Source organism: Streptopelia decaocto (assembly GCF_964273445.1).
Source record: "Streptopelia decaocto genome assembly, chromosome: 22".
Lineage (NCBI taxonomy): Eukaryota > Metazoa > Chordata > Aves > Columbiformes > Columbidae > Streptopelia > Streptopelia decaocto.
The window spans coordinates 4,737,115-4,764,548 of record NC_138677.1 but is presented as its reverse complement, the minus strand read 5'-3'; the positions used below and the strand labels follow the sequence as shown (position 1 = coordinate 4,764,548).

General features: G+C 56.8%; 1 protein-coding gene across 1 annotated transcript; it reads right to left on the bottom strand.

Moving 5' to 3' along the window:
• Positions 1–149: 149 nt before the first annotated feature.
• LASP1 (LIM and SH3 protein 1) lies at positions 150–27,380 on the bottom strand. The gene is made up of 7 exons (XM_082070663.1): positions 27,219–27,380; positions 23,144–23,238; positions 11,558–11,642; positions 5,773–5,880; positions 3,105–3,261; positions 2,451–2,545; positions 150–2,230 (listed from the first exon to the last, which is right to left on the bottom strand). The coding sequence occupies exons 1-7, from the start codon at positions 27,285–27,287 to the stop codon at positions 2,057–2,059; spliced, it is 783 nt and encodes a 260-aa protein (XP_081926789.1). The 5' UTR covers positions 27,288–27,380; the 3' UTR covers positions 150–2,056.
• Between the last annotated feature and the right edge of the window lie 54 nt (positions 27,381–27,434).

The window sequence follows — 27,434 nt, the reverse complement described above, 5'->3', positions numbered from 1 at the left end:
CGACCCCGAGATCCCCAAGATCCCTGACCCTGAGATCCCCGACCCCGAGATCCCCAACCTCGAGATCCTCGACCCCAAGACCCCCTCTGCATCCCAAATGAGCGGAAAAACAGCCGGAAAAGCGACCGCAATCAAACCCGGCACAATCGGCAGGTAAAAATTATCCTTTTATTTTGAATTGGAGTAAACCCGGGAAGAGAATCAGTCGGTTTGTTCCATTCGATGGTTCAGTTAAAAGGGCCAAATATAACATGATTTTTGTTGCTTTTCTGTCTTAAAGAGGTGGGTGCTCAACCCGACGGGAACGGGGACACGAGGACAAACCCCAATCAAGCGACGGATCCAGAAGGAAACACATTCTAAGCTCAGCACTGGAACTGGGGAAGCCGGGGTGGACGAGGTCTATTTTACATGTGATGAGAAGCAATTTAGCTTTTAATTTTTAACTACTTTATTTATTTACTTTAAATACAGGTTTAGGTGCTTTTCAGCTATGAAAAAAAGGCAAAAAAGTGCATAAGTCGAGAGAAAAAGGCAAGAAATCAAGCAGTAAGAGGTTTGTTTGCCGTGGTGGGGGGAGAAGGGGCAGGGGGTGGCAGGGGAGCGTTAGGACGATGGTTTCAAGGTAGCATTAAAAAAGGTCTGTATACCAAAACGTGATTGCGCGTGGTACTTGGTCCATTAAAAACCAGTTTATTCACATTGATACTCCCCCTGGATCCCGGACAAGGTGATGAAGGGGATGAGCAGGAGCCGCCCCCCCCCTGCCCCGCCGCCCCCTCTCTCCTGCTCGGGTTTAGTTTTAGTCTCGGTTTAGCACCAACCGGGATTCTCATCCCGTAAACCCATCCCGGCTGCTCCGGGGGTCCCGTTTGTGCCCCAAGGGGCCGGCGGTGCCGCAGTCCCTGTCACGTTTGGCAGAGAAGAGCATCCCCCCCACGCGCTTCCAGTTCTGTCCCTGCCCACCCCCTTTGGAGCCCGAAAGAGAAGGGGACGGGGATGCGCTCGGAGATTTTGGTCCACGACGTGACCCCGAGGCAGCGGTGGCACCAAAAGCCGCCGTCGCCGGGGACCGACGAGGGGCGCGGGGCGGCTCGGGTGCCAAATTCTGGTCGCTGCCCCTCGAGACGGAGCGGCCGGAGGGGACGGGCACCCGGGACGGTCCCCAGCACCCGAGGATGTTTCACAGAGGCGCAGGGATGGGGGCTGAGCTCCCGGCCCCCCTGAGCATCCTCCAAGCAGGAGGGTCCCCAAAACCCCGCAGCAGCAACAGCAGGTTCTGGGTGAATTTGGGGAGCATGGGGGGCACAGGGGACCCCCCAGACATCATCCCAAAGACTGAAAAGCCGGAGCTGCGGGGGAACATGAGATGGGGGTGTCACAATGTCGCCCCAAATCGCCAGAATCGGGCGGGCAAAGCAAAACGGTGGCTGCTCCGTTCCCAGGGGACACGGGACGGGGCAGCAGCGGGAGCCGCTCGGGGGGGCCCAGAGCAGCCGCTCCACATCCCACCCAGAAAGACTTTGTTTAAGGTTCAAACCGCGAACGTTTTTCTGTTTTGAGGACAGAAGGGAGAGAAACGGGATGGAAAAACGGAGCAGAGGAGCCGGGGGGAGCGACGGGACGAGGCGGAACAAGCATCCCCCGCCTCGCCCCAAAAGACACCTCTGCCCGTCCCGCCAGCGCGGGGGGAATTTGGTCCTGACAGGGGGTCCCCTCCTCCCTTTGCCGGGTCCCAGCGACTCCGGCTGCTCCCCCAGCCACAAAATACCCGGAGAGCTCGAGAGGAGGGAGCCCGGAGGAGCAGGAAAGCTGGTTTGGTCCCTCGAGCCCCCACCATCCCTCGCAGACGGTCCCTTGGTCCCGACAGAGCTAGAACGAAGCTAAAATTGGCAAGAGAAACCGGAGGCGGCTGCAGAAACACAGAGTAACCGAGATGTCAGGACGCGGCTCCGGCAGAGCACGCGGGAGAAGGGAACTGGGGCACGGAGACGCACACACACGCGGCCGGGGCGGGGGGCTCGGCCGTCACCCCCGCCCCGGCCCCTCCCGCGGCTCAAATGGCCTCCACGTAGTTGGCGGGGAGCATCCCCGTGTCCCCCGTGCGCTCCACCGTGCCGTACATCCACCCGTCGTCGATCTGCTGCACGTTGATGATGGTGTCGCCGTCCTGGAAGGAAACTTCATCCTCATCGGCCGCGTTGTAATCGTAGACGGCGCGGAAACGCTTCTGCGGGGGGAGAGAGGGGTCAGTGGGTGCAGACCCCCCCGGGACCCCTCCAAATGCAGGAGGGTTTCACCCAGCGCGGGTGCTGGTGTGTGACATGGAGCAGGCGCCAGCATCGCCCCCAGCACACGTTCAGAACGGCTCCGCCCCTGCCCGGGGAGCAAACCCTGACCCCGGGGGGGGAACTGGGGGTGCTGGGGTGCGAGCCGGGGTCTGCACTCACCCCCCCTCCAGACGGAGCGTTGCGCTGCGTTGAGGCCGGGGCCGCCGGCTCCTTGTAGCCGTAGGACTGAGATGGTGGCGGCTGCTGCTGGTAAACTGGGGGGGAGAGGCAAGAACATAAATACTGTGTCAGCGCTGGTGTGGCCAGTGACCGTCCCTGTGCTGGGCATGGGGGGGCCAAACCGCGAATCCTGGGGGCAGTTTTGGGCCCCTCACGCCAAGAAAACCCTTGAGGTGCTGGAGCGAGTGGAGAGAAGGGAACGGAGCTGGTGAGGGGCTGGAGCACAAGTGTGATGGAGCGGCTGAGGGACCTGGGGGGGACAGCGAGGAAACGGCCTCAAGTTGCGCCAGGGGAGGTTGAGGTTGGATTTAGGAACAATTTCTTCCCCAAAGGGCTGTGGGGCATTGGAACAGGCTGCCCAGGGCAGTGCTGGAGTCACCATCCCTGGAGGGGTTGAAAATACACATAGATGAGGTTCCTATGGACACGGGGCAGTGCCAGGGGTGGGCGAACAGGTGGACTTGATGAGCTTGAGGGGCTTTTCCAACCAAGATGATCCTATGAGAGCTCTGCTGGTGGGAGCTGGGACGTGGGGGACACACAAAGCCCCTCCAAAGAGAGCAAAGGGGTGTTTGCGCCCCCGCCCCGGGGTACCTGGGGTGCTGGGCTGGACGTGGTGAGGCGGCTGATGCTGCTGCTCGGCCGGTCTCCGGTAACCGCTGCTCTCCTGGGAGTTCCTGCCCTCCAGCTCCGCACCCTCGCTGGGGCCCGGGCCCATCCTGCTCCTCTCGAATTCTTCGTGGTATTTTATCTGCAGGGACAGGGACAGGTCAGAGCCGCGGGACAGCTGAGCCCAGCCCCTTCCCATGCCACCAACACCCCTCACCTCGTCCCAGCTCATTTCTTTATGTCACCAAGGACTCAGCATCAGCCATCACACCCCCAAACATTCCCAAGGGGCTTCCCCCTCCCACCTCCCCAGGGACATTTGCTCAGACCTGTTGGTGGCAAAGAGGAGCTTTAAGTGTCCTATGGGTGAGATACCCAATTTTATCAGGCGTGGGTGAGGTTCAAGACCAAGCTCCTGAGCCCCCAAGGCTGCAGGAGTGCGGAGCAAATGGAGCAAAAGCATCTTTAGGAAACACATCCTGGAACACGCTGGGTTTGTTGTGCAACCCCCCAGCCCAGGGATCCAGGGATCCACCCCCGGATCTCACTTTTAGCGAAGCCTGAGAGCCCTTCGGGGTTTTCCTTTGAAGGAAACTCAAAGCAGACACCACCAAACACAGAGGGTCCCCCCCGCCGCGGGAGGGTTAACCCAACCGCCCGCCTGTGGGCGTAGAAATTAATAGCCACTTGTGTTAATGAGTGCAGCGCTATCGGAAAGCACCTGGAGCCCATTTGGCTGCTGGTTAAACGGTTATTTACTGGAGGGCACTCCAGCAGGCTCCCCGCAGAGCCTGGAGCTGAGCCACCCTCCCCGGAGCAGGGACAGCTTGGGGACAGCGTTTCCCAGCTTGGGGACAGCGTTTCCCAGCTTGGGGACAGTGCTTCCCAGCTTGGGGACAGCGCTTCCCAGCTTGGGGACAGCGCTTCCCAGCTTGGGGACAGCGCTTCCCAGTGCTCGGAGGCTCCAGTTTGCTCGGAGGCTCCATCTCCAGGAGGTTTTCCCTGTGTCCAGGAGGTTTTCCCTGTGTCCAGGAGGGTTTCCCCATTACCAGGACCACATCGGCACCTTCTGCCCGCCCGGGACCGACCCGCTGAGCCGGGATTTCTGCAGGTAGCGGGTCTTTGTTTCTGTGTTTCGTGAATTGGGTCACGGCAACCCCAGGCTGGCAGCCAGATGCCCATGGGAAGCTGCTGAAAACAGCAACAGCAGCTGCGAGAGGGCGACTGGGCTGTTCCCATCGCTCTGCTGAGTTTAATGCCCCCCGAACAGCCACAGATTCTCTTGGTTCTTCTCGGCTCAGCTCAGACCCCACCGAGAAGCTCCCCCAAGGGAAAATCCCCCAGCCGGGTCCCTTTGCCAAGCGGGATTCCCTCCCCAGCCCTCGCTGCCCCGGGTTGGGGTGCAGATAACACCCCGCGGCTCCCCCAGGATAGAGAGCTGCACAACGGGAGCAGGAGAAAAGGGAATTAAACATCATAACCAACCTCCTCCTGCCCTCCTGGGTGTTCTGGTTGTGTGTGAGCTCCCACCGCGGGTGCAGACGCCGCCCCCCCTCTCCCTGCGCCCCAAACCCTCCTCCCCGGGACACCCTGGGGGTGCAGAGAGCAGCTGCCACCCCTGGGGCTTTGTCCCCAAGGTTGGGGATGCTCCAGGGTGGCAAAGCGAGAGCAGCTCAGGGCGCTACAGAAGCTCCCGGGAGGTTTCTCACGCACAGCTGCTCCCCGGGGGGGGTTTGCAGGTCAGGGAGACGCCTCCCAGCCCTGCTCGGCTTTCGCAACAGCTCCTGGGCGGTCGATAAGGAACACACACGATTTTCGGTAGCGGTTAAAGGTGAATTAACTCCCTGCCCGCTGCTGAGGGCGGATGCCGCTGTGCCTGGGAGCACAGGGCGAGTTTGGACAGGGGGCAGATAAACCCCCCTAACGCGCCCTGTGCTGCAGCTGCCCCTTCGAGCATCCAGCCCTACGAGCATCCATCCCTATGAGCATCCAGCCCCGCGAGCATCCATCCCTTCGAGCATCCATCCCTTCGAGCATCCATCCCTGTGAGTATCCATCCCTGTGAGCATCCAGCCCTATGAGCATCCATCTCCACGAGCATCCATCTCCACGAGCATCCAGCCCCGCGAGCATCATCCAGCCCTGCGAGCATCATCCAGCCCTATGAGCATCCACCCCATGAGCATCCACCCCTATGAGCATCCATCTCTACGAGCATCCAGCCCCGCGAGCATCATCCAACCCTGCGAGCATCATCTAGCCCTGCGAGCATCATCTAGCCCTGCGAGCATCCAGCCCTAGGAGCATCCAGCCCTAGGAGCATCCAGCCCTGCGAGCATCCAGCTCTGTGAGCATCACCCAGCCCTGTGAGCATCCAGCCCTTCGAGCATCCATCCCTATGAGCATCCGCCCCTACGAGCATCCAGCCCTGCGAGCATCCTCCTCCCTCACCATGGCAACCGCATCCGCAGCTGCCGCGTACCTGGGCGCGGACAGAGGCTGCTGGTGAGGCACAAGCTGCCGTTGAGCCTGGGCATGGTTTTAACGTAATGTTCCAGACACGGCAGAGCTGGGTGTCCCGCAGGCACAGGACAGGCCGTCCCGCGGGGGACGGGCACGGCAACGGCACGGGCAGACATTCGGAGCTACTCACGTTGCTGATCTGATCCTGAGTCTTTTTGATTCTCTGCAGCTCCGGGGTGTCGGTCACCATGCTGAAGCCTTTCCCCTTGTTCTTCTCAAACTCCTCCTTGTAGCGAATCTGGGTACAAAAGCAAGAAAAAGCACATTTAGATGCACGTACTTCAGGAGATGCAGCAGCTTTCTGTTACACAATTATGTAACACCTGGACCTCTGCGTTGCTCGGGTGAGCCCCCAGTGTCCCCAGTAACAGCAAAGTGGGGCATTGCCACAAGCAGAAACTCAAACCCACCTTCCTATGCACCTGCTGAGCTTGTTTCCCTTGGATTTACCTTGAATTGCACAGTCACGTACCAGGAGCAGCTGACCGGTGACAACCCCCCTGCTCGGGAGCCCCGAGGGTTTTATGAGCGTTTCCATGAGGGTTTTATGAGCATTTCCATGAGGGTTTTGTGAGTGTTTCCACACGGGTTTTGTGAGTGTTTCCACAGCAGGGACTGTTCAGCCGCCTTGGGGAGAAATTCACCCGGGAAGACGTAACGAAACCAGGATGTGGAGGCTGGCAAAACATAGGCATCCTCATTTCTGTTTGCCAGACACCGACACCAGCATCAATTCATCCCTTCACATCACACCCAGGAGCTGGAAAGTCCTTGTTTTCTTTGGTTTGTTTTTAATTTTTTTTAAAATATAGCATTTTTAATATTTTAATGTTTTAATACAGCATCTTATTATAGCATCATTTTAATATAGCAGCCTTTTTTTAATATAGAAGCATTTCTTTTTTAATATAGCACCGCTCTGCTATGAGGACGGGATGACAGAGTCGGGGTTGTGTCCCTGGCCAGCGCAGCAGCTGGACCCTGGGCTGGTCCTGCCCGTCCCCCTGGGCCAGGCCTGCAAAGGAAGAGCTTTGCAAGGCCAGGGTTGTGCTCGCAGGTCTGGGCCGGGCTCAGCGCCGTGCCAAGATCAACCCGGGCGGCAGGATCAGGCTGATCTATCCCTCGCACACACACAAACACACACACACACACACACACAGACTCCTCCAGACCTCACGTGTTTGCTTCCCATCCAGACGGTGCCTCCAGCTGGGCCTGGAAACACCTTTCGGGGAAAAGCTGCCAAAGGTTCTTATAAGTTGTTCTGGGGAAGCCAAGACACGGCGGTGCTGTCAGCCAGACCTGGCACAGGGACAGGGACGGGGACACTGATCACAGAATCACAGAATGGACTGGGTTGGAAAAGCCCTCAGAGATCATCAAGTCCAGCCCTTGGTCCAACTCCAGTCCATTGACTAGATCATGGCACTAAGTGCCTTGTCCAATCTCAGTTTAAAAACCTCCAGGGCCGGTGAGTCCAGCACCTCCCTGGGCAGCCATTCCAATGCCTGACCACTCTCTGGAAAGAATTTCTTCCTAATATCCAGCCTGAATTTCCCCTGGCAGAGTTGAAGCCCATGGCCCCTTGTCCTATTGCTGATGCCTAGGAGAAGAGCCCAATCCCCCCCTGGCTAGAACTGCCCTTCAGGTAGTTCTAGAGAGCGCTGAGCTCAGCTCTAAGCCTCCTCTTCTCCAGACTAAACAAGCCCAGCTCCCTCAGCCTCTCCCCATAGGGCTTGTGTTCAGGTCCCTTCCCCAGTCTTGTTGCTCTTCTCTGATGTCCCCAGGTCAGACCCCAGGGCTGCGGGAGACCCCGATACCCCAGAGCACAGCGCTCTGCTCACAAACCCAACATCTCCTACCCCGCAATCCAGCAGAAACGCAAGTTTTGGGAGCGTGTCAGAGCCCCCACACCCTCTTCACCACCACGGGCTGTCACAGAATCGCTGAGACTGATGGTGCGATACACAACTCACGGGACATTTCTAACTCCAAAGCAAAAAGGCCTAATGAACCAGGCTGCAGAGCCCACCCTGGGAGGGTGTTAATACAACCAAGATGCCAAAGCACAGCAGAGGAACACGAGAGACCAGTTTCAAGGCAGAAGTCTCCATTTGCTTGAAGTAATAAGAAAGGAAAAAAACCCCCAAAATACCCCCCCAAACCCAAGCACAAGTTGCTGGGTGGGGTAAAGAACGAAGGTCGAACATCCCCGATGGGGAAGGAGCAGCCTGGGGGTGTCAGCTGCCGGGTACGAGGTTAATAACAGCGATACAAACCCATGACACAGAGCCGGAGCGGGAAGGGCTGACTCAGCCCCGCAAGCTGCTCTGCAAAGCACCAGCCCCAGTTTGCTCGACAGGGGGGTGCGATTGTCCTTTATCTGCCCCCTTTTCAGTAAAACCCTGTTTTTTGGGGGATGCCAGCCCTGCCGAGGTGCCTGGGGATGCTGCTGGAAGAAGAGGGTTTATCCCGACCCGGGGAGGAGACATCGGGTACCGGCTGCGAACGCACAAGTTGACGAGATGTAAGAAATCCAAGCCAGAAAGATAAAGAATTACCAAGCGAGAAGCTAATCACAAGGCTAAGCAGTGCTTTCCATAACTTCTGTATTTAACTTCTCTCTCTCTCTATATATATACTTTTTACCCCTCTAACTTTCAGGCTACTGGAACGTGGCCCTAAAACCCTACAAATAACCACTGTACAGGGAAGTCTGACCGCAGGGGGGACCTGATCGAGGAGTCCCAGGGGAAGATGCTGGTACCCAGGGGCAGATCCAACCCAGAACACACGTCCAGGGCTGGTACCCGCAGCAAACTGCCAGGGAAACCTGAGCACGGCACAACCATCATCATCATCATCATCATCATCGTCGTCATCATCATCATCATCATCTAATAATAATAATAATAACAATAATAATGGGATCCATAATTAATTTCCCCAGAGGAATTGTGATAAGGACAGCAACAACTTGTGTGTCCACGAGTGGCCCTTTGCCCATCACGACCCTCGGCTCAAGCACATCAAACCCTCTTCGCGCCCGCGTCCCCGATGCCACCAGCAGCAGCTCCCGAGGTGACAGACGTGGGGACCGGCCTCCCACGCCACGGGAGCCTCCACCCACCTCCAGGAAGGGCTGCACCCAAAAACACCCATTTTAGGAGGTCGACAGAGGAGCCACAGGACGGGAACCTGCAATTTTCTGGCCGCGCGTGGGCTGTAAGAGCCGGTGCAGGCGTCGGAGCCGCCACTTTGGGGTCTCATTTAGCCCCACGAGACACCATTATCCAGCATCTCCCAGTGACCGGAATGGGAGACGCCTCCTCCGCAGACACAAATAGCGGAGACGGCGGCAGCGACATCAAACCGCTCCGGTGAACCGCTGGCTTTTCCAGTCACGCCGGCACGCACCGGGAGGGTATTTTTGGTGGGAGGAAATTTGGGATCGGCCTCCTCTGGGTCGCACACGGGGACAGCGGCTCCAGAGGAACGGGCAAAGCTGCTGGGGAGATTCATAGAACCGTTTGGGTTGGAAAAGACCCTCAAGATTGAGTTCAAACATTCCCCCACCCCTGGCACTGCCCCATGTCCATAAGAACCTCATCTATGTGTATTTTCAACCCTGACTCCAGCACTGCCCTGGGCAGCCTGTTCCAATGCCCCACAGCCCTTTGGGGAAGAAATTGTTCCCAACATCCAACCTCAACCTCCCCTGGTGCAACTTGAGGCCGTTTTCTCGCTGAACCCCCCAGGTCCCTCATCACACTTGTGCTCCAGCCCCTTCCCCAGCTTCATGTCCCACCAGCCCTTCCCTGTCCCAGCTCCAGTTCACCCGGTTAATCTGCAAGCTCTAGAAGGGCTCAAGCGACCTGTTCCTGTCCCCAAGGGTTTGCTCAGCTCCTGCAATTAGTAAGAATGGTTTGTCAATAAACCAGAGCAGCTGCCAGGTTTTTCTTCAAGAAATACAAACATTTGGCGCTTGGAAAACAGGAGACTCCCTTTGTAGGCAGAACAAAGGCAGAGAGGAATTAAGATCTTATCTGAAGCGTGTTTAGGTTCTGTCCTCCCCAGGGCTCCGGCAGTTTCCCCCTCCCACCCAAACCACCAGCACCTGCTCAGATGAATCCTTTTGCAGCTCATGCTGGTGGGAAACCTGCCCTGCAAACGTGGGGTGCTGGTGTTGGAACACCCTCCCTGCACCCCACGGTGCAACGAAGCGCAGCAGGTTCTCCCAGGCCTGCTGCCCAACTTCTGGAGCTGCAGAAAGATGTTATTTCTTTATCCAGAATTTATTCTGGAAAGGATAAAGCGTCCCCACCCCTGCGAGCATCTGGCTTTGCCTCCAGCCGCCTCCCCCACATCCCGAGCAGCACAGCAAAGCACCCTCCCTCCCCAGGGTTTGCTTTAATAAGCAACGACTAATGAAGAGCCCGAATTCATTGGAAGGAAAACGCTGGAGACTCCAGACTCCTCGGTGAAGAATTATCCCGATTGTTACCATGGAAAAGCAACTGTGTCCCCTTAACCGCGCTGCGAAGCACAAAGCCAGCCCCAGGCTGAGCTCTGGCTCTAAGCTGGAGCCAAAAAGCTGGGCTTGTGCAAGCCAGGGAGCTGTTGGGCAACCGGCTCTGTGGAAGAGACCTTACAAAAGACAAGGTTTCAAAACTCAACGGTGGCTGCAGGGGCAGCAGCAGCTCTGTCTGCGAAGGGGTGATGTCCCTCCTCCTCCTCCATGCATTATTCCCATGCGATTTGCTTTTCAACGTCAGGCTAACGGGAGGGGAAGGCAGGAAGGTCGCAGCATCCTTCCCGGCACAGCAGGGAGAGCAGCGCACCGAGCCCGAAAAACGGCCGCTCGCCCCCAAAACACCGCGGCCACGGCAAAGCCGGTGCCGTCCCCCCTCTGCCCGGCGCCCAGCCACACGCTGACAGCACCCCGGGCAGCCTTTTTCACCCCTTTTCAAAGGAAAATGATTCAATAGGCTCCCAGAGGGGTTGCCGCATCCCACATTCTCCTGCGAGACGCTGACTCAAGCCAAAATCGCCCCTGGACGTGTTCTCTTGCACGCGCCTGCAGTGCTGCGGCACCGACGCTCATCACAGCAGCTCAGGGCAACATCTCGAGATGCTTCAAGAGCCTCTTTGCCCAGCACAGTCCCACGTCACCCACCGCCGCTGCCTGTTTCTGCGCTGCCCTTGCCCTTTTCCGGCTGGTTTCTCCCCCAAAATCGACGCTCGCGTTTCTCGGTGTTTTGGAGTTTGAGAAGGAGACAGGGATTGCTGCTCAGCCCACCCAAGGGACCAAGAGCCAAGCAGCTCCCGGCACATCATCGGGGGGTTTTGGGGTGAGAACCCAGCGCACAGCTGTGTGTCAAGGCTGGGGACTCCTGCTGATGCAGGGACACCCTCGGGGTGTCAAACAGGACACGTCTGGACAACACCCTTCTCAAGCAGCCTCTTCCCACTCAAGAAGAAGAAATCCTTATCTGTGCCAGTCGTTATCCCTTCTATCTGTTTATTTCTCCTTGCCAGAGCTCCCAAGCCCAACAAGATTTGGGTTTACCCGGAATTCTCGCCTAGAGAGTCAACGCCTGTTTGCATTTTCACCCAGTTCTGCTGCGGGGTGGGAGCAGGGAAAGGATAAAGCGGTGCAAGGTGGGGACTGGGAGCAGTGGATTTTGTGCTGGATCCTTCCCACCCCGGGAGGTCACAGCGACCAGGGATGAAGGGGCGAGCAAACACAGCTGAGATGGGAGAGACACGAGAGGAGGCACCAAAGCTGCCTGTCCCTCCTTGGTGCAGGAGAACGTGGGGAGACAGGCGAGAATGCGGGGAGATGGGGGAAAACATGGGGAGATGGGGGAACACATGGGGGAGAATGTGGGGAGATGGGGGTCCCATGGGCTCACCTGGCTCTGGAGCTCGCTCTGCTGCTTGAGGCGCAGGTTCTCGGGGGTGTCTGCCACCATGGTGAAGGACTGCTTCGGGTAGTGTCTGCCGAGGGAAAACACACATTATTAGTCATTATATTCACAGAATCACAGAATCCCAGAGTGCCAGGGGTTGGAAGGGACCTGGAAAGCTCATCCAGTGCAATCCCCCCATGGAGCAGGAACACCCAGATGAGGTTACACAGGAAGGTGTCCAGGCGGGTTGGAATGTCTGCACAGAAGGAGACTCCACAACCCCCCTGGGCAGCCTGGGCCAGGCTCTGCCACCCTCACCGGGAACAAGTTTCTTCTCAAGTTTAAGTGGAACCTCTTGTGTTCCAGTTTGCACCCATTGCCCCTTGTCCTGTCATTGATTGTCACCCAGAAGAGCCTGGCTCCATCCTCCTGACACTCCCCCTTTCCATATTGATCCCCATGAATGAGTCCCCCCTCAGTCTCCTCTTGTCCAGCTCCAGAGCCCCAGCTCCCTCAGCCTTTCCTCACACGGGAGGTGCTCCACTCCCTCCAGCATCTTTGTTGCCCTGCGCTGGACTCTCTCCAGCAGCTCCCTGTCCTTCTTATGGCCATGACCACACTCGCTGTCCCTTCCATCCCATGACCGGCTGGCCCATGTGCCGTGGCGGGCAGCAGCATCAGAAGCCCCTCAGCTGCAGGAGCTTGTGGGTTCCGGCATCAGTAATTATCTGTTTGCAGAATCAGCGTTAGCACCTCTGCCCAGGGCTAATCAACACGTGGTCAAACGAGCCGAAAAGCAGCTGTATGTGGAGGAGGGCTGGCGGAGCAGGACAGCGATGGATAAGCGACCGCAGACCTGCAAGAGCAGCACATACCTCGCAGTGAGGCAGCAATGCAGGAAATTCGAGAGTAAAAATAGCTGCCTCAGCCACACCGAAAAAATAAAGAGAACCCCCGCCCCACGCACACAGAAACCAAACAATGCAGATGTGGTTTGCAGAAAGGGGAAAAGACAACTCAGCAAGCAGCAGCACGCTGGTGGCTGCCCTGCCCGGCAGGGATGGGACATCACCTGCTGCGGGGTTGGTACCACCAGCCGCCCATCGCCACCAGCCGCCCGTCGCCACCAGCCGCCCACTACCATCAGCCTCCCACTATCATCAGCCACCCGTCACCATCAGCCGCCCGTCACCATCAGCCGCCCGTCACCATCAGCCGCCCGTCGCCATCAGCCGCCCGTCGCCATCAGCCGCCCGTCGCCATCAGCCGCCCATCGCCACCAGCCTCCCACCGCCACCAGCCGCCCATCGCCACCAGCCGCCCATCGCCACCAGCCGCCCATCGCCACCAGCCACCCATCGCCATCAGCCGCCCATCGCCATCAGCCGTCCACTACCATCAGCCTCCCACTACCATCAGCCGCCCGTCGCCACCATCCCGGCTGCTTTTTGGGAAGTGGGAGTCAACCCCAGGGTCCACGACGGGTTGGAAACACACTGTCCATCTCAGGGCAACCAACCCATCAGCACCTGATGGGCATCAGCCAGGAGAGCCCGGCCAGCCCTCATCCCAATAATAAGCCTAAATTAACCATCCACAGCTCCCCAAACATCCAGCACTACAACGGAAAAGGGACAAGAATCAGTTTTAGGCAAACAACAGATCACCAACTGCTTGGGGGATAGAGTTTAATCTCTGTTTAGATTAATCTGATTAGGGGGATCTAGCGCGGTGTACTCAGGCTGCGCTCCCGCTGCCTTCGGGCACCGGTGTGTCAAAGCTTCGTGCCGGGATCCGATATCAAGGCAGATATTCCACCACAATTCTGCCCGCGGCAAAATTCCTGCGTTGTGACTCCAATAACGATACAAATCCGGCTCTCCAGGAGGGTCCGGAGCTCAGCGGGAGCAGCGGACACCGCGCCGGGCATAGATTTGCTGTTTATTTAAGCGCTCTGGACATTGAGGCGCTGGGTTAATGCATCCATACCTCAAAGGGACAGTATGGAGGGAAATGGCCCCTTGTGTCACCGCAAAGATGACAAAAACCTTTCATAGCAAGCTCCGGTGGCCAAGGAAGGTGAATTTAACAGCCCTGGCTCAGGGGATGCTGCATCTCGGCTGTTCATGGGGACAATCTCCACTTCCCAAAGGGCAAACGGCTGCAAGGAGGTTGGGAATCTGCTGAGCGGAGTTCGGAGCAAACGGCACCAGCAGGAAACGGGCATTTTCAAATTGTCTTTTAATGCTATTTTTTACAAACCCCGGTGCAGCTGCTGGGGAAGCTCAGGCTTAATTAACACCAGTGCTGATCCAATAAGTGCCCACCTCAGCTTACAGGGGCAGGAGAGGACAGCCCAAGACTCATATGGTCTTATTGAGTTACCGCTCGCATCCCGCAGCCCTTTCCTTGGAAGTCACCAAAGAAAACAAAGCCACTTTTAAAAAAGAGCTAAAAACGCCCTCCCAGATCGCCGATTCTTCATTTGCAGGTTGGGTCTGGAAGGTGACGGGCGGCACATCCCGTGAGGATAGGAATGGAGCTCTGTCCCAGCGCCATCACCACAAATCCCAATTGTAAAAGCAGCAGCTTTTTCACAGAGAAGCCCAATTTAAACAGCAAGGGCGACGCAGCCAGACACGTGGCTCCCGTGAAGGGCAAATGCAATTGTTAAGCGGCGTGCACGGCCATCCAGAGCCGGAGGATCCAGCAGAAACCATCCCGTTGCCACGGCAACCGCATCCCTGCCCTGGCCACGCTGATAACACCGAGCCCCCCGCACGGAGGGAACCCCCAGACGGAGAAATCCACCCCCGTGGAACTCAAAAAGCCACAGGCGTAGGGGAGAAAAGAAACGATCTGAAAGGCGACCAACAGCCCTGCTTGTTGCATTTGCAGCCGCGGTCTGGCGAGGGAGAGGAAGAGATAACCCCAGACCGCACAGGCTGAGCTAGAATGAGGTTTCCGCTGCTGTCGGATTTTGAGGAAACCTCCCCGGGGTTTGAGGCGGGTTTTGACTCAGCCTGCAGCCCCTGCCCACGGCTGCGAGGAGCCAGAGACGTCTGTCCGTCTGCGCCAGGCATGGGGTGAAACGCACACGTTGAGCGTCCTCCCCCGAGATTAAGCATCGCTTTTGTACCAGCTTGTGATAATATAAAAACATAAAATAAAATAGGCATTTCAGTCCTTGGGGAATTTAAGGGCAGGGGCTCCGGCTGCGGGAGCGGTGACAGTCCCCAAAGCCAGCGTGTCCCCCCACACAGACACCCAGGTCCCCGTCACACAGGGGAAAACCCACCCCCTGCGCTTGAGAATCAGCCACGGCAAGACTCAGCAATAAATTAAACCTTAACGAGGAGGCAGCGAGTGAGTTGCCTTGGGTTGCAGCGTCTGCGTGGGAGTGGGGTGTCCGTGGGGTGCGCAGCAAAAGGGGCACGTCCCCGTGTGTGGGGGGGAACAGACCCATTTCTGCCCCTTTTCACGGGCAAAAAGCCGCGGGGGGAGCGGAGCGGCGGGTCCTCGCTGCCCTCCCCCAGCCGCCACCAGAAATAGGTCTTGGCTGGGGAAGCGGGGAAGGGGGAGGGTGTTTTATTGCTCAACCTGCTTTGCTTTTCAGAAGGAGCGTGAGCGACACGCGCCAAATCCACCCGTGTGCAATCATCCTCACCAACAGGGACCGGAGCCAACGGCTTCCGAAACTGGGAGCGGCGAGAATTCTGGTGCCCACCACGGCTTCCATAGAGCACAGAGTCCAAAATCAATGGAGAAAGAGGATTGCTGCTGCAGAAGGGATGCGATAGGAGCTCGTCTGGCCACGGCCAGCAGGTCACACTCCCTGCCCTGCCGCCCTTCGCTCCCTTTTCCTGCAGAAACACTCAATTCCTAAGTGAGTGCAACAGGTAGAGAACCCTGTGGGGAACAAAAAGTGGCTTTAAGGGAAGACGGAGCCTTGAAGGGCCGTAAGAAAAACCCTCTGGGCTCCACGGGCTTCAGGCACAAGCAGCTGAGAAAACAAACCGGGGGGAAGCTGCTTCAAACCATCCTGACAAGCTGCGAGGAAATAATTAGTCCCACGCACCCTCAGATGTGACATTTGTGTAAAGTCTGCTAAGTAATTGCTATTCAAGCAAAACCAGTAACCTTTCGAGAACAAACAGGAGCCGGGGAAAACGAGGTACCTGGATCCTGGTGCTGGGTGATGCTGCAGCAGCATCCCGGCGTTTCGCTTGTGTTTCGGTAGGAGCATCGCGGTGTTTCCCCCACCCAAGGGTACGGGGGGTGAAGTGGGATGGGAGCCAAGGTTTGGTGGGTCTCGGGGACCGCGTGGTGCTGCAGCATCACCCAGACACGGATTATTTTAAGGACTGATGGAGAGGAACATGCCGGTGTGGGGGCAGCGCGGCAGACGGGCACTTTGGGGTCTCCGCAGACACCCCCGTCATCCCCCCCACGCCTGGTGAGTTTAATGAACAGGACGCACAGGATCCCTCCCCCCCGCTGTCAGATTAAGCGAAGCAGCGCAGGAATATGTGGGGCAGCGGGACACGTGATGGAGCGAGGACTCGGCGCCGGCGGCAGCGCGTCCTCGCTCGGGGTGGCGGAAAAATCACCCCCTTCAGCGTGCAGCTCTGCGGGACCTCGGGGTGACGCCCATCGCTAAGAAAAGCCCCCCCGGATTTCATGTGCTGCAAAGAAAGGACTTGAGCAGGCGGATCGGGAGAGGATGAGCACAGCAGCCGCAGGGATGGCTTCACTCTCTACCAGTCTCGGTCTCTATTCCCTCCGCTTGGCACGAGCAGCCACGCCCCAGGGACGCGGTCCCAAACCCACAAAAACCCAGAGCGCACAGCTCCTCCAAAAATAGGAGCGTTACAGCCCGCGGCCAGACCCCCACACGAGCCCTTGGCACGACACCGGTCCAGCCACAGCCAGCGATGAGGCCGGTTTTTGTTGTTGCATCGCTAAATCAGGTCAATCGAGCCTCCTCCAGACTGAGCCCGTCTGGCTCCTGCATTAGGAGCTCTCTGGGTACGGAGGCAGATGAAGGATTGGCTGAGGTGGGAAACTCCTTTGGCAGAGACATTATAAAGCACACACAGACCCTCCTCCCACACATGGACCAGAAACAGCCCCACACCAGCATCTCAGTCCAGCTTCCCCGTGATCCATAAGTTAAATGAAGCCCAGAGCAGCAGCAAATTCCAGAGGGACATGAATCTCTTGCACCCCATTGTGTCCCAGTCCTGCCCTGGATGTGGGTTTTACCTCCAAGAGCTGCCTTCCCAAGTGGCAGCGCTTAAACTTCTGCCTTTGGAGCTTCGCACAAGCTGGAGAAGGACTTAAACTCCAGTAAAGAGCCTGGCGGGACACAACTAAAACCACATTTAAATGCATCGCGGCACCGTCCAGCTGTTCTACAAAGACAGAACTGATAAGGTCTGGAAGCCATGGGGCCCAGACTTGGCATCTTCAGCACGACTCAAATATGGATCTGTTCCTATAGAGATTGTGCATGCGATGATTTGAATGTTTAGAAGAGTCTCCCCGGCTCAAAGTGTTGCTTGTATTTAATCCAGGCTGCTTTAAAGCAAACGCTTTGGGGGGATTTGCCCAGCGAGCAGCAGCACGGACTTTAGCGCTGGATGCAAATACAGCGTGTGACAAACCCGCAGCTCGAGGTGACGGTCACTTTGTGCAGCTGTGTCGGGGTTTTGGGGAAGAAGAGTTAAACAGAGGAAGCAATCGGCTCCGCCGGAGGCTCCCGAGTTCACATCCTGCCTTTCAAAGGGTTGCGGATTCTTGGGGACAAGCTTAAAGAAATAAACTGTTCTTTTTTTTAATAATGAAAGCAGCACCACAGCGCTTTGCGGAGGGCTTGAAAACATCCTACTATTAAAAAAAACCAACCAAACAACACCAAAATCCAATACAACAAAAAGAGAACAGGCTGCGGAGAAAAACTTCTGCTCCTCCCAGCATTTTGAGGGAGAAGCTGCCAAAATGGCTGGTCCAGCCCTCCACGTGTGCAGCTGCTGCCGGTTCCCAACATCTGCTCCCAGCCCACCCAAAAACCGCCTTTGCATGAAGTAACTCAGAGCACAACTGTGCAGGGTGTCAGTTCTGAAATCCCACCCCATTGCTCATCCAAGGTACCGGTGCCAGGATTGCAAGGGGGTGATGAAGCAAAACCCATCACCCCCCAGCCCTACGACGGCAGTTTTGGGGTGTAGAGCCGGGGTTTGCTCAACCAGCGCATCCCTCAGCATCCAGCTCACCCCCGGCCCCAAAGGCTCCACCAGCCCAGGGTATCGCAGCGCAGCCCGACTCAAAACAGCCTGTTTTTCACAAACCTGCTGTAATCCATCATGGAAGCGTTTCAAGGGAACGCAGAACGGGGGCTGCCAAGCTGTGAAGTCAGGAGTCGCGTCTGGAAGGAGGTTCCGCTCACCCCCGTCCAGCCCCCCCGCCGCAGGTTGTGGGAGCAGAGGCGGCATCGCAGCCCAGCTGGGTTTTTCCACACGGTTTGGTGGCCCCGGGGGGGATAAAGCGCGTTGGGAAGTCACCATCCATCTGCAGCCCTCGCACGGTCAGTGCCGGGCAGCTCGGCTCAGTTACCATCTGCTGTGCCAGGGTTAGGCTGGGTTTAGTCTTTAACAACAAGCACCTGAAGCAGGAGAATGTATTCACCTCTCCAGACTCCAGGAGCAGCAAACAAGGAATCATTGAATCATTTTGGCTGGAAAAAGCCCCTCGAGATCGAGTCCAACCATAACCCAGCCCTGGCACTGCCCCATGTCCTGAGAACCTCATGTCCGTCTGTCCAACCCTCCAGGGATGGTGACTCCAGCACTGCCCTGGGCAGCCTGTTCCAATGCCCCACAGCCCTTTGGGGAAGAAATTGTTCCTAAATCCAACCTCAACCCCCCCCCCGGTCCCTCCACTGCTCCCATCACACTTGTGCTCCAGGTTGTGCACCCCAAAGCATCACAGGTTTAAACTCATCTCCAGGAGCATCCACTGCAGGGACAAACCCGCCCTGGAGGGGGTAACAGCTGTGGCTGGGGGGCTGGAGATGGGACATCCTGGCTCTTGGTGTCCCAAATGTGCAGGGATAGGACATCCTGCCTCTCAGTGGCGCAACAGGTCCAGGAAAGGAACATTTTAGGTCTTTTGGTGGCCTAAGGGGTCCAGAGATGAGACATCTCGCCCTGGCTGGCTCAAGGGGGCTGGAGATGGGACATCTTAAGACTTGGTGTCCCCAAAGGGTCCAGAGATGGGCCATCTTGGTTCTTGGTGGTCCTAGGGATCCAGGATGGGACATTTTAGGTCTTGGTAGCCCAAGGGGCCCAGGGAAAGGATATTTTCGGTCTTGGTCATCCCATGTGTCCAGACATGGGACATCCTGTGTCTTGGTGGCCTCATAGTGTTCAGGGATGGGACATCATTGTCTTGGTGGCCTCATAGTGGTCAGGGATGGGACATCATTGTCTTGGTGGCCTCATAGTGGTCAGGGATGGGACATCATTGTCTTGGTGGCCTCATAGTGGTCAGGCATGGGACATCCTGTGTCTTGGTGGCCTCATAGTGGTCAGGCATGGGACATCCTGTGTCTTGGTGGCCTCATAGTGTTCAGGCATGGGACATCATGGTCCTGGTGGCTTAAGGGATCCAGCGATGGGAAATTCTCTAGGGCAGCAGAGCCCTAGAGAAGGATTTGAGGTTTCCAGGAGGAACAACGTCAGCAGTGAGAGGTGTCCCCATCAACCCTGGACCACAGGCAGCGCTTGGAGTCAGCCGTCCCCAAACATCCAGAAAACAGCCTCCACCCCACAGAGAATCCACTAACATTTGCAGCCTGCCAACCATTAAATCACAGCATTACTCAGGAGAACCTCCCCATATTCCACATCCTGCACAGAACATGCACCGGGGAGCCCTTCCCCAAACACGGTGAGGCACAAGTGTACCCCCAGCTCCTCAAAGCCACACATTGGGGTCTTTCCCCCCCACCAGCAGCAGATGGGGCAGCCAGATTTGATTTACAGCGGAGTCTGTTCAGAGCCCCACGGTGTGCAAAGTGTGCACACCCAGGCAGAACAGCAGCTCCTCTCCAGAAACCCGGCACAAACAGAGCCTGGGATCAACACCTGGACTCCATCCCAGCGCCACAGTTGTTCCTCCTTCCCTTCCTGCCCCCCCGAAACTTGGAAGATCAATTTATTAACATAGTAGGCTGCTACCAGATGGAGCGGAGAGGGATGCCAAGAACTGATCGCTGGCTCCTCGCGAGGCTCTGAGCCGCTCACTAACTTTTTCCAAGCGAGGATTCGGCCCGGCGCTGCAGGACTGCTCACTCCCCATGGAAAAGCCAGGATCTTAATGGCCAAAAATCCACCAGGGAGGGTCTTTGGGTCATTGGCAGCAATTACAGGTTTTACAGCCCCAGTAATACTGACTGGGTCTAGGTAAGCCGGGCAAGCCGTTTGTCCTGACTCAGTGCAGAGGAATGTCCCCATCCCTGGGGACACATCAGGGGGGAGAACGTTCCCCCATCCCCAGGGACACATCATGGGGGGGGGAACGTTCCCCCATCCCCGGGGACACATCACACGCACCCGCGGGTGGGGTTTCTCTTCGAGGAAAGCCAGCTCCTGGAAGGAAAGCTGAAGTCACGCACATGTGGCAGATGGAGGGCGCGGGGACCCTGCCGACACACCTACCTACGATGTTTTTGGCAGTATCACTTGGGTTTTAACCCCTTTTTGAGCGGGGAAAAGAATCCAGTTTAGCAAGGGGATGTGGAGACGCAGCAGCACCGGGATCCCCTCGTGTGCCCAGGACGGACAGAGGGTCTGGCTCCGCAGCTCCATGTCCCCATGCACATCCCAACATCCCTGTGGCTGAGACAGAGGCTTTTCACCCAGGATTCTGCTCTTTCTCCCCCTCTCAGCACAGCTCCTGGCTGCATTCGAGCAGTGATGCCTCTGAAGGTGCCAACTCCCCAGATTGAATATACAGCTCTGAACACTCGGGTGGGATCTTTCAAGGCGCAGATTGGAGCTGGTGGTCAGCAGGGAGGGGACCAGAGCCCCAGTGCTGCACCACCCCGGTTTGGGACACAGCCCCGAGCCCCATTACCCCTTCCGCACAACGTAAAGCATATATATGATGCATATTTCAGAGCAGCTGGTCCCTTTGAATGGTCCTTTGCAGCCAGCAGAAGCTTCAAGCTTCACCTGGATCTTCACTTCTACCTGTTTCAGCTCACAGCGTCCATGAAGGCGCTGAGCCCAGCCTGGAATTCAGCTCCCAGTGCATAACCAGTCCCCCCCAGCACACAGCCAGTCCCCCCAGCACCCAACCGAAGCCCAAAGGGGAATGGCGAGGAGGGTGGTGACAATCACGTCTGCCACCAAGTTCCCAACAGCGCTGGGCAGAGTTAACCAGCCACCTTCTCCAAAGGCTTCGCAGGGATTTATTGCTGGGGGGAGGTCAGATGGGAGGAAGCCCAGCCCTCTTCCTCCTGCTCTCTTGAAGAAAGCAACTCAGGAATTTGGCAGGCGGCCACGGCTGGAACAGAGGAGACCCTGTGCTGAGGCATGTTCAGAAAAGCAGCCTCTACCCTGCCAGGATAAACGTTGCTTTTCCACCCCCTTCTCAGGGGACAGAAGATGCTGCCCCTCGGCTCCGGCCTCAGCAGACGCTGCTGGGAAAGGCTGAGCATGTTCTGGACACCTCACCCATTCATTTCCTCCTCCCCAAGACATTCTGGGGGCAGCAGCTGAGAAGGAACCAAACCCACGTCCTTTGGCTGGAGTTTCCCCTTCACCCCACGTCTGGGCATCGCAGCCATGCAGCCTCCACCCCAAAAACGGGGGCTGGCAGCAAATCCTGCGCCGGCAGTTTTCTCACCTCCCTTCGCTTTAAGGCATTGCCAGGCAAGGTAGGAGGGGAAAAGAAATATAACGTGGGGTTTTGTGCACAATTGGAACATCCAGGGCTGCCCTGGGGTAGAGGTGAGACAGACAACTGCGTCTTCATCAGAAAGGCTGTTAAAGGGTTAAGGCAGCAAAGCAGCATCAAAGGCAGCTCCAGAGCAGAGGGGGTTGAGAAACTGAGATGGGTCGGGGTTGCGCAGACTCCTTGGAATCTCAGGAATTTCCCATTATTATCCCACTTCCCTCCCAGCGAGGGAGCAAAGAACCCGACCCCAGGTCCAGAGGCAGAAGCGCTGGGGATGGGCAAGGCCAGGGCTCAGCGCCAGAGCTGGCACCGGGTACCCAGAACGGAGAAACCGCGGTTCAGGGCACCAGGAACAGCTCGGGGGGGTCTTATCTCCTGCAAACGAAGGTCTGGAGCTCAGAGATCCCGGGGTGCCTGGACCACAACCAACCTGCACAGCCCAAGAACAAGCGTCCCTCTAACCCACACCCGCCCAGCCCAGAGCTGGACACCCCCATACAAACAGGTCACCAAGACTTGTCACACAATTGCCACCCTGCGAGAACCCAAGACACAACCATTATACCAGCTGAGACTTGAACGCTGCCAATCTCATCCCAGTTCAACACCAGTTTTGATCGTGACTTGTCCATCTGATATCAGCAATAACCAACCTATGCAAGAGCCACACAAGTGGGAAGTTCCTGCTAAAGCACCACAGGGCTGGTGGTTTAACCGCTTCTCCTTGTCTCAGACACTAACAGGATAATACCCATCTTACAAGGATGCTGTCGGGATTAAAGTTTATAAAGCAGTCTGCGAACCCGCCGCGCTATACAAGCGCTAAGCAGCATTATGTTATCTAATTTTCTTTCTAAGAGCTGTTAATGTATAAGAAGCAGCTGCAAAATTCTTATTGCAAAGCTGCTTTACAGACATTAAGAAACGTGTCAGGTATGTAGAGCTCAGCGCTTCCGTACGGACCAAGGACTCCGTTATGCAATTGCAGAGCATAGGAAGCTGTGGACAATTAAGGGTCCTTCTTGATATGAAAAAATGGGGACTGGGGAACACCCACCCCTTGAAAGATCCAGGAAAGCAAAGCGAGGTGTGATAGCAGCAGCTGCTCTCATTCTACCCCATTCAGAGCGAGGGATTTTGCATTCAAGCTGTATTTACTCTCATAACACCCAGGTAAGTGCCAGTAGATGAGGGCGAATGCCCCGGCACAGGCTGCGGTGACTGCAGTGTCCCCACGCAGTGTCCCCACGCAGTGTCCCCACGCAGTGTCCCCACACGCCCCTGCACACCAGGGCACTCCCGCTCTCCCCAAACACCCGCTGGAGTGGGATAAACACCTTTTTATTTCCCCTTCTTTAAGGGGGCGCAGATTCAGATCAACCCCATGTAAACACCTGCTTGTATCTGAATTTCTTCCACTTTTTGTCTCCCCAAGCTGGAACTGGAGAGCTGCCCTTTAAGCCTAGAAAACACTGATTTAATACCAGCACTAACTGGCCAGTGTGACCCCTCCACCCACACCCCCAGAAAACACCGGGGAGCAGCGGGGAAGGGCAGTTTGTGCCCCCCAACCCTCATTTCGGGGGGCAGGAGGGTCCGGCACGCCCCGCGGCAGCAGAGACTCACGCGTTGCAATACGGCTTCTTCTCGTAGCCCTTGTAGTTTTTCATGTTGAGGGTCATCTTGCAGGTCTCGCAGTGGAAACATGCTTTATGCCAGAACTGCAAAAGAGAGACCAGAGCATCGTTAGCACCAGCGACTCGCGAAACGGGGCCACGTCCCACCGGGATCGCACCAATCCAACCCGGCGGCTCCTCCAGCCTCGAGATATCGGGGGCGGCACCCCCGACCCCCACAAAACCCTGAGGACAGACTGTTCTTGCTGGTTTAAGACCCAAGCAAATCCCCCCGACCCTCCCAACGCATCTCAGCTCAACAGGGCACCAACGACTTGCATTACAGCAGCATCTTGCTTTCTTATCTCCCGACCAGGAATTCATCAGGTTTGGCCAAATACACAAGACGAGAAGCCTCCTACTATGAAAGAGTCGCAACCACCACCCCCGGGAGCAGGGAGCTGGTAACAGATGTGGTTTGCAGGCTTCAAAGTCGCTGCTTTAGCGGGTTCTTTTTGCTGATGTGAGGCAGGAGATAGGCAGACGAGCAGCTCAGGTGGGACAGCGAGCCAAGCAAACCCAGATGGAGGAAAGGTTCTCATGAGAAGACACCACTGTTGCACACGCAGTTGGGTGTATAATCCCCAGAGGACGCAGGATCACCCCAAAAACCCCTCCGCCCCCTGCCCATGGTGGGGCTGTTGGGAGCCAACACGAGGGAGACGGCAGCGAGGAAGAGGTGCGGGGGGTTTCTTCATCCTCTGCCCCCCAGCTCTTGTAGCAGCAGCCTCAGGTTGTCCCCACGCCCTGGGTTTGTCACCCAAACAGTTTTCCTTTTAACCAGCGGAAGACCCTCAGGGTGCAGTCGCACCCCACACAGCCCAAGGCTGATGCTGGTCACCAAGTGACCACATGAAGGGGTCTGGGGTGACTTCCCAAGGACCAGAGCAGAATCTGACCCAATTCCTTCAGCAAACCTCCCTGCACAGCACAAACCTGCAGAACCTGGGGAAGAACGAGCCAAAAGCCACATGAACAGCCCACAATACCAAGGAGGTGACAGTCAGCAAGCGCAGAGTGACACCCGCACCTGGGGACACTGCGAACCAGGGAGAACAGCTGGCGGCTCTCCCTACGATTTCCACCCTTAAGCTTTAAACAAGAAGTCACTTCCACCCCGGCTCAGCCCGCGTTCCAGCAAAGCCAAGCCTAACCCTCGTGCCACCCAGCGCAGGTACCGCACCCCGCGCACAAACACCCCCGCGGCGCAGCCAGACGGTGACTCAGCCCACAAGGACAATTCTCCTCCTTTCAGTTGCTCAGAGCAACGTATTTGTTCTTTTCCCTCAGTTACACCGGCTGCTGGCGGCCAAGGAAGGTTTGTTCCGGCACCAACACCCTCCTGCACCCCGTCATTTACCGCTCTGACTTACGGACAAACAGCCGAGCCCACAGTTCTCCGGGCATCTCCAAAGTTACAGCCTTTCCCTTGAGTTACCATCAGAGCTAATTAACAGACTTCTCCGAGCCTCGTCAGCCATTCATAGCTTCGCATAAATACCAGAGATGCTGCTATAAATACGTAGACATGAATTGACAGACAACGTGACTTCAGAGCCGCTTCCCTGAGGAACACCCGTGTCCCCAAGAGCCACCGGGTGCCTGGCAAGACCGATTGTCCCCTGCCCGTGGCAGCACAAGCAATGCGCTCAGATGGCCCTACACCTGTCCATAGAGTAATTAATGTGTGTTCCTGCCCCGGTTTGCACCAGGGGTTGCTCAGAGGTGTTTCTGTCCTGTGGCTCTTGCAGCCTGAGCGACCCAGAGAGCACTTACCCCATCTCCAAGTCTTCCTGCCACTAAACCAACAGCAATAAGGCCAGAATTTAAAGCAGCACTAAGAGCAGAGCTGCACCGCAGCATGGACACAGGGGAACAGCAATTACACCGGCTTCCAGTAACCTGCCGCTCGCCCTCCAAACAGAAAAGAGGACAAGTTTCAAATGGGTTTTTAGAGGAGCATTAACACCCGTGTTTTCCAGTTCCAAGCCTGAAGTGCTGCGAACATCTGGAGCAAATCCCGGGGACAACAGCTCAACCCATAGGTTTTCCCCTATGAAAAGCACCGTGGCCGTTTTGGGGAAGATGGAGCAACTTTGGGTCCCCTGAAGCAACTTTGCCACTCGGTAGATGTGGCAGCAGAGCTCAGCCCACCTCGGTGTATCCCCTTAGAGCTGCTACTACAGCCACACAACATCCTCCGCCCGGCAAAGCTGCTCCACACGCATCGCTTGAGACTCAAGGCTTAGAGAACATAAGGAGACTCCTTAGGCTGGAGGCAAAGCCTTGATGGGGTTTAATGCACTGGAACAGCTCATTCAAACCTCTCATTTCCACCAAAATAAAGATCTGACATCAGCTTGACGTGTGTTCAGCAGTTGCAACCGCTGAGCCCTGCGGGGGGGGCATAGGAGATGTCACTTCCCCAGCGGAAGCCAAACGCATCACCCAGCACCTTATTGGGGTGGCGGGGCGGGGGGGGGAAGGGAATGACACCCAGTTCCCCAAATGCCAGCGGGGCATTTGCCTTTCGCAAGGTGCCAAAGCGACGCGTCGGGGGGCACAACCCCAGTTTCATGCGGGTGGGAGGCCAGTCGCCCCCCCGGCCGCTGCGTTCGTAAAGCCTAACGAAGCAGCGAGTCTTTTCCTCATTTATAGTAAATCTCAGAAGGGAAACTGTCTTTCCTGATTTAACTACCAGGAGAAAACCCAAGCGCATCTGCTTGTCAACACACCAGCAAAAATAAGGGGAAAAAATAGCTGAAAGGCAACGCCGTGCACACTTTTCCTCCCAGAAGCCCGTGATTATTGCTGCCTGCGGTTCGACTTCAGCGCCAGCAGCGCTTATGCAAACAACGGCAGAGCTGCCCTTTCAACTTTGCTCAGGGTAGAGCGAAACCAGCAGGAGGAAGGAGCTGCAATAACGCGGGGCCCATCCCGAGCTCCGACGGGAAGCGGGAGACACTTCCCGCCGCCACGAACCCCGGGAGAAATTAACACGGGGGGGATTAATGAGTGGGGAGGCATTTGGTTGGGGGGTGCTGCATTGCAAGGCTGGCCATGCGATGACTTGTAGCAAGAAGCTCATAAGACATCTAGAAGTACAAGAGGGTGACTGCAGCCTCACGCTCCTAAACATCTAGAATTTGCTCAAAAGTGGCCCAAATCCCAACCACTGCACGGGAGGGAGCAACAGGTCATCCCCCCATTTTTTCCCCTCTAATTATCCCCAATTTGGATACCCGAATTTGATATCCTGCAGCTACCCGGAGCCAGCACGGGCTGCAGGAGACAAAGTCCCTGGGACACCGAGGGTTCAGCTTCCAGCTCCAGGAAGAAACATCATCTGTGAAAAATGCGAGTGCAGGGTCTGCTGCAGCTCAGGAATGCGCTGCGAGACCCGCACATTCTTCCAGTGCCTTTTAGTGCCTAAACTGGTCATCCCAGAGGCTGGAAGGGGGAGGATGGGGGGGGCTCTGCTCTCTGAGAGGGGTTAAATCAAAGGCAAACCCCATGGGAGCCGGGTGGGAAGGTTCCACCATCACCTTCCTCAGCAGCGGGTTGCACAGGAGCTTTATTTTTGGTGGGGAAATAGCCCAAAACGGAGACTCAAAGCGCTTGCACGCAAGCAAAGATTGAATTCTGGAACGGAGAAGTATCAATTGGGATGGAAGAAAAAAGCTAATGGAAACCAGATGAGCTTCCCGGTTTCTGGGGGAGCGTTAACTGTTGCTTTCCAGCGGCCTCCGTGGGCGCCCCGGGGCTGCTGCTGCTTTTTAATTATACATTAAATTAAGGAAAAGGCCCCAAAAGCTCCGCCAAAGGGCTCCTGGTCCACGGAACGCGGTGGTGTCACGCCCAGGGGGATGTGAGAAACTGTGGGTCCCCACCCTACGGGACAACCGGGGAACCCCCATAACCATAGAAACACCCATGGGGGTGGTTGGAAAAAGCGCCGCACGCAGCAGAGACCCCGCGGGAGAGCGCAACTCCCCCCCCCCGCCGCTCCCACGCGTGTCGCTCACCTTATCCAAGCAGTTCACCTTCTCCGTGGGATACACGATTTTCCCGCAGCGAGCGCAATTTGGGTTCATAGCTGCAATTTTAAGGGGTTTTAGGAGGGTAGGGGGGGGCGGTGGAGCTCCCACCCGCCGCTGCCGCTGCTTCTGAAGCGCCGCCCGCGCCGCCGCGCCCCTAAATAAGGATGGGGGGGGGATAGGGGCGGGGCGGCGGGGGCGCGC

Excerpts from the sequence above, each read along its gene's own strand:
- LASP1 (XM_082070663.1), bottom strand. The coding sequence starts at position 27,287 with ATGAACCCAAATTGCGCTCGCTGCGGGAAAATCGTGTATCCCACGGAG. Across the intron at positions 11,643-23,143 it reads AAGAAGCCGTATTGCAACGC|ACACTACCCGAAGCAGTCCT; the intron begins GTGAGTCTCTGC and ends TTCCCTCGGCAG. Across the intron at positions 3,262-5,772 it reads CTCAGGATCAGATCAGCAAC|ATAAAATACCACGAAGAATT; the intron begins GTGAGTAGCTCC and ends CTGTCCCTGCAG.